General features: G+C 37.7%; 1 protein-coding gene across 1 annotated transcript in view; it reads right to left on the reverse strand.

Annotated features, from left to right (window-relative positions):
• Nucleotides 1-7128, reverse strand: part of BTC (betacellulin) — a 90598-nt gene that overhangs the window by 37796 nt on the left and 45674 nt on the right. Inside the window, exon 2 of the mRNA XM_006898472.1 lies at nt 2697-2792. Within this exon, the coding sequence (XP_006898534.1) occupies nt 2697-2792 (96 nt within the window). The remainder of the gene's footprint in view (nt 1-2696; nt 2793-7128) is intronic.

The raw sequence follows: 7128 nt of genomic DNA on the forward strand, positions 1-7128 counted from the left end.
TGGTCTTTGCAATCACTTGTTATGCATCAGAGAGCTGGAAAATGACTAGGGATGATAGAACGAGAATTGATGCCTTTGAGCTGTGATGCTGGAGAAGAGTATTGAATATATCATGGACTGTTAAAAAAATGAACAGGTTCATCCTGAAGATGGTTAAAACAGGCTACTCCTTGGAGGCAAGGATGATAAGCTTTTTCTGACATACTTTGGACATGTTGCAGGAGGGACCAGTTCTTAGAGAAGGATGTCATACTTGGGAGGGTGGAAGGACAGTGCAGGAGAGGAAAACCTTCTATGAAATGGATTGATTCAGTGACTAGAGTAATGGGGGTACGTGTGTCAGAGACGATGAGATTGGCACTGGACAGAGCAGGGTTTAGGGCTGTTGTGCATAGGATCTCTGTGATTCATAGGCTACTTGATGGCATATAACAACAACAATCAATCTGTAGGCTTAGAAGTAAGGAGTTGCATTGCCAACCCAATGGCAGGTAGTTTGAATCCACAAGCTGCTTCACAGAAGAAAGATGGTTAATTTCCTCCTGTGTAATTTATCGTCTCTCAAAACCCATTGAGGGGTCATTTATGAGTCAATTGTAAATCAACAGTACATAATAACTACATCTATAACTTTTGGAATATAGACTTGCACTGTCAAAAAGAAACAAAAATGGTAGTAAGAAAAAAACCAGAAATTAAAAAAAATTATGAAGAAATAAGTATTGAATTGCTTATATATGTAATCTGTATAAGATCTCGCTCTGTGTCTTTGTGTGTGTATATGTGTGTATAATCTTTTAATTAAAAAATTAAAGCTACATCTTATATTCTAAAATATTCATACTCTCTGAGACATTGGCATTATATATTAGCTGGTTATGCATATGACACCCTGGGGAAAAGATTATAAACAACACATCACTGAGAGTTACTTTGAGAATGCAAAGATTAAAAAGTCATTTCCTGTTGGGAAAATGTTGATGCTCTAAGCAGTAGAAAATTGATGAACCATCAAAACAGCTTAGAGTGGGCTACTGATAATTTGTCTATTTTGGGACATCTTCTTTGTCAAAAGCTATTAGAAAGAAATACAAACACAACATTCATTTGTAGCATGCAAAAAATGCAAAATACATTTAGGATGGTGATGCAGAGTTTTTAACATGGTCAGTCATTGGATCATGGAATAATTTGTCAAAGGAAATGTGAAAAGGTCATTATTTAAGATAGTTAAACCCAGACCGAAGGAAAACACCTAAACCTATAAAATGGTTTTGTTCCCCTCCCTTTATAAGTTCTCCACAAACATGCCCTAAAACACTCTTGTTTTTCACAGCAATGAGCACCTCTTGACCATTGACTAGTGAGAAGAAAGAAAAAAAAAATTAAATGAGAACCAGTGACTCATATCAAGATGATCTGCCTAGCATGTCTTGGTTCAGTTACAACTTCTCCAGGGTACTAAGAATAAAAGCACTTAACATGGAATCACCCACACTCCATAGTGTAGCTTAGAGAAATTTCCAGAGAACAGAGTATGTTCTTCACTTCATCATCCTACTTTATACTGGCATGTATTCTATAAACAACTCTAGCAGACAACTAGACCATACAAACCAAATGTGCAATAGATAGAAACTTAGAGTCAAATGCAGTTCATCTCAGGTGGAACTGACTCACAGCTGACCCTCCAGTGGGTTGTCAGAGGAAGACATATTTCTCCTCAGAGAAGCTAGTGGGACTGAACCATCTGACTTTGGGTCAGCAATGTAACTTCTGACATACTAGGCCACCAAAGCTCCCTAAATCTTAGAAAAGTGTCAGCTAATTATGGTCTACAGACCAAATCTGGCCTACTTACTGGTTGTGAGATTGTTTTACGCTGTAACGGTAGAGTTGACTACTTGTGCCCACAAGCCTAATATATTTAGCATTCAATCTTTTATTAAGGCTAACTTTTGCATTAACTATTTTAGAATAGAACTCTAGGTAATATATGTAAAGAGCCCTGGTGGTCTACTGGCAAGAAGTTGTGATGCAATCTCAAAGGCCCATGGTTGGAGGCCACCAGCTGCTCCCCAGGAAAAGGATGGGCAATCTCCTCCCATACAATGAACTGCCTCTGAAAACCCACTGTATGGTCAGCTATCAGTCAGTTCTGACTCTACGGTACACAACAACAACAATATATGTAAAACTGTTGCTTTCTCTTATTTCCAGATGTAGAATAGCAAAAAGAATTTACATTTTAATAAGAATGAACTAATTTCCCAATCTGGAGCATATGTCTGTTACATCACAAATAATATTTCTAAAGAAATAAAATCAGAAAGACCTGAGTATTGATACCTGTTATGCCATTCTTATCTTAACCCTCCTCCCACTGAAACAAAGTAAAAAAATAAAAAATTACCTAGTCTATAAGGCTCAATAGGAAATGAATAGTTTTTATTCAGATCTACAGCCTTGGAACCCCTTTAGGGAAGTTCTACTCTATCTTTGAGTTAAAATCAACTCATTGGCACAGGTTTTAAAGCACTCAACACAGTGCCTATTACATTGATTGTACACAAAATATTACCTAGTATTTTATTACTATTACAATCAAAATATCAAAACTGAAAAAAGAGCTTCTTCCTCCTGAGACTGAATTATGAAGCTAACAAAATGTATTCATTTTCCTAGGTTTGTATTACCTGCACAGTTTTTCCCAGACTCTCCACAGAGATCTTCTGTTGCAGGACTCCTGGTTGAGTTCCCATCTGCCACAACACAGTGGAGGATCACTAGACCTTCAAGTTCAAAACAGAATGAAAAGAACATGAAAACTCAAAAATTTGCATAACGAGAATATTCCATCAAAGGCATGACCCATTTCCAGGTTCTTTCCCCACTTCAAGTGAAGAGTGATCAAGCAGGCATATTCTCATCATATTTTCAGCTCAGAGCTAAAGACAGAATTCTAAGCCAGTATCATTTACATCTTACTGATTTTTCTAACATTAAAACTTTTGCCATCTGTCTGGAAAACACACATTGGATTATCAGCCAGTTCACCTCATAGATAGCTACTATCTGTCCATCAGTGAAGGTTTGTGTGCTCTTAAGATTTTGAACAGGCTAAGATGAATTTAGGGGGGAGAAAACAAGACAGGGAAATCTTTTTATTATATATAATTTTTTTAATTTACTTGTAATTTTATGAAAGTTTACAGAAAAGTTAGATTTTCATTCATCCATTTTTTTCTAGGAACAAACTCAAAATTCATATTCATTACCAACAAGTTGATTCCAAACCATAACAATACTCCAGGTTTCCAAGACTTCTCATCTTTCTCCTATGAAGTTGCCGATAGATTAAAACACTATGAATAACAATGGTCTAGTCTGCAACAGGCCTTTAAGATGACAATGGACCAAGCAACCTTTTTCTCTGCTGTATGTGGGGTAGCCATGAGTTAGGGAAAACTTCTAAGTGGCAAAGAACAACTAAATGAATAGAGTTGGCCCTACTCCGTGATGAATCTTTGTCATAAAAGTAGAGTATAAAGCAGAATTGAATTATCATTGATGAACACAAGTGAATTTCCTGAGAACAGATGATGAATCAACATGCCATTATATCATCTTCATTTCACATAGACTCATTGTTTTCCAGGCATTACTTGCCTGATAATAGGCAGAGTATTTGTAATTGCTTCATATGCATCTGAAAAGTGGACCATGAATAAGGATGATGGAAGAAGAATTGATAATTTTGAATTGTGGTGTTGGAGAAGAATACTGAATATTCAAGGACTTCTAGAAGAATAAGCAAGTCTTTCTTGGTGGAAGTACAAAGAGGGTCCTGCTTAGAGGCAAAGAGAATAAAATTTCATCTCACATGCTTTGGGCATATTGTTAAGAGGAGCCCAACCTCAGAAAATGATATCAGACTGGGAAAGTTGTAAGTCGGAGAAAGAGAGGAAGATTTTCTACTAGATGGATTTACACACTGTCTGTAACAATGAGATCAAACCTATTAGAGATTGTGAGGTTGGAGCAGGACAGGGCCAGGCTCTGACCTATATTCATAATGTTGCTACAAACGGAAGTCAACTTGATGACACTTAACAACAATAACAACTATTGAATGTAATTCCTTCTAGGCACATATGAACTAGGTATTAGTTCCACTGGGAATATATTTTAAATTGTTGATTTTCTCAGATAAAATATCTCTGTTTCTGAGAAAGACATGTGTCATGTGGAGGTGGCACAGAAGAGTGCAGTGTTGTGTTTAGGATCCAATGTGTGTTCTTTGTGTGTATTCAGAATCAAACAAACCAACTGTAAAAGTCACTTATAAAATTACTAAAAATCTGACACTGACAAGGCCCAATATTTTAGGATATGATAATGATATTGTGGATTAAATTATAAACCAAAATCTATCTAGCTCTCTATTGTTACTGAAATACTTATTAATTAAATCAAAGTATCTGAGATTTGCTTTAAAATAATCCAACAATAGAATGGATGTTCAAGATCGTGGAAGAAAGGTCTGGATAGGGGAAAAAAAACCAACACACCAAAACTTGGTCTACGTTAATAAGTACTGTTGCTTTGATACGTATATTGAGATCTTTATGTTGTTTTGTACTTTTTGTATGTTTGAAAAGGTTGTCAACAAAAAGTAGAAAAAAAGGTAGAAAGGAAAGTAGAAGTTAGGTACAGCAGGAAAGGTAAAGTGAGATGACAAGACTCAGAAGTTAGCTAGTTCTGGGGTGAAAGGGGACCTTGTGGCATGTTAAGTGCTATGATGTCTTCTAAGTGGATGGTAGTGTGAACTCCATGGAAGAAAGACCTAGCAACCTCACCCTGTATAGACTGCCTAGGAAGTCATTACGGAGTTTCTATTTTTGTCACTTGGGATCACTGGGAGTTGAATAAGAGCAGTTCTGAAGTGGGTCAAGATAAGGCAACGTGTTGCTGTTGTCATTATGTACCATCAAGTCTCCTACAACTCAAAGTGACCCTATGAACAACTGCCCTGAACTCAGCCCTATCCTGAGCCAGTCTCACTGACTCTGATACACCTAATCCTATTGCCCCATTTATCATTTTAATGCATCTCATCGAGCGTCTCCTCTCCTGAATTGTCTCTCCACCCCTCAAAGCATGATATCTTTCTCCAAGGCCTGGTCCCTCATGGCCACATGAACAAAGTAAGTGAGACAGAGCTTCAAAAATCCTTGTCTCCAAGGAAATCTTGGTTTCACCCTCTCTAAGACAGACAGACCTATTTGTTCTCCTAGCAGTCCGTGGAATGCTCAATACTCATCTCCAGCACCACAACTCAAAGGCATCAATTCTTTTGTCATCTTTGGTCATTGTCGAGCTCTTTAATGCATAGCATGTAATTATGAAGACCATGGACTGTATCAGGTGCACCTTAGTCTCTAGACTAACATCATTGCTCTTCACCACTCTGGAGAGGTTCCTGACAGCAGACTTCCCCAAATACAATTCATCTTTTAATTTCTGACTGCTGATGCCAAGAGTATTGATTGTGGAGCTAAGAAAGTTGAAATTGGTAACAACCTCCATCTCTTCTCCTTCTATCATTGTGCTGCCAATTGGTTCAGAGGTAAGAATCTTTGCCAGCTTCAATCCATATTGAAGACTACAGTCTTAGACCTTCTGCTGCAATTGCTTCAGGTCCTCAGTTTAGGCAAGCAAGTTGTGTCATCAAAATAACATAGGTTTATAGATGAATCTTCTTCCAATCCCGACTCCACACTCCTCCTCATAAAGTCCAACCTCTCAAATCATCTGCATATAGGTTGAGAAGGTATGGGGATAATATGTACCCCTGACACATTCCTCTCCTAATTTTGAACCATGTAGAGTTTCCTTGTTCTATTATAATGAATGCCTCCTTGTCCAATGTAGGTTTCACATGAATACAATCAAGTGTTTTAGGATTCCCTTTATTTTCAAGGTTAGCCACAAGTCAAATGCATTTGTCTAGTCAATGAAGCACAGATAGACATTCTTCTGGTACTTTTTGCTTTCTGCCAAGATCCATTTGACATTGACAATAGTATCCTTAGTGCCATGACTTCTTCTAAACCCAGCTTATATTTCTGGTAGTTCTCTGTCAACATATTGTTCCAGTTTCTTTTGCATAATCTTCAGCATGATTTTGCTTGTGTGTGATTTCAGTGATACTGTTCAATAGTTTCCATACTCTGTCAGATCACCTTTTATTGGGATAAAAACAAATATAGATCACTTCCAGTAAGTTGACTAGGTAGTTATCCTCCAGATTTCTAGGCACAAACTGGTGAGCATGTCCAGGGAAGCATCTGTTTGCTAAAATATGTCAATTGGTATGCTGTCAATTCCTGTAGCATTTTTTCCCTTTTTTTTTTTTTTACCAATTCCTTCAAGCTAGCTTGAACTTCCTTCTTCATCACCATTGCCTTTTGATCATAAGTTGTTTCTTGAAAGTCTTCTGCATCAGCTAATTCTTTATGGTACAATGACTTTCTGAATATCATGTCTCTCTCCAAGAAAAAGCCCCTCCAAGCAACATGCCCAAAGTATGTGAGGCAAAGCTTAGCATCTTTCCCTCCAAAGAGCACTCTGGCTGCACTTCCCCAAGACATATTAGTTTGTTGTTTTGGCAGTCCATTGGATGTTCAGTGCTTTTTTTCAACATCACAGCTCAAAGGCATCAATTCTTCTTCTGTTATCCCTTTCCCACCTCTCAGATACATAGCAAGTGACCAGAAAGACCATCACCTGAATCAGATGCACCATACTCCTCAAACTGACATCATTACTCCTCAATAATCTGGAGAGGTCCCTAACTGTAGACTTTCCTAGTGCAATATCTCTCCTGATTTCCTGACTGCTGGTACCAAGAGTGTTAATTGTAGATTCAGGTAAGATGAAGTTGTTGACAGTTTCAATCTTTTTTCCATCTATCAAGATGATGCCTACTGGTTCTGTGGCAAGAATTTTTGTTTTCTTGACATTAAAAGGATATCATCTCACTCCAGTAAGACTAGCAAAATTTAACAGAACAGCAGCAACAAATGCTGGCGAGGTTGTGGAGAGACTGGAACCCTGATTCACTGT

Source organism: Elephantulus edwardii, unplaced genomic scaffold (assembly GCF_000299155.1).
Source record: "Elephantulus edwardii isolate Elephantulus edwardi_28Jun2011 unplaced genomic scaffold, EleEdw1.0 scaffold00230, whole genome shotgun sequence".
NCBI lineage: Eukaryota > Metazoa > Chordata > Mammalia > Macroscelidea > Macroscelididae > Elephantulus > Elephantulus edwardii.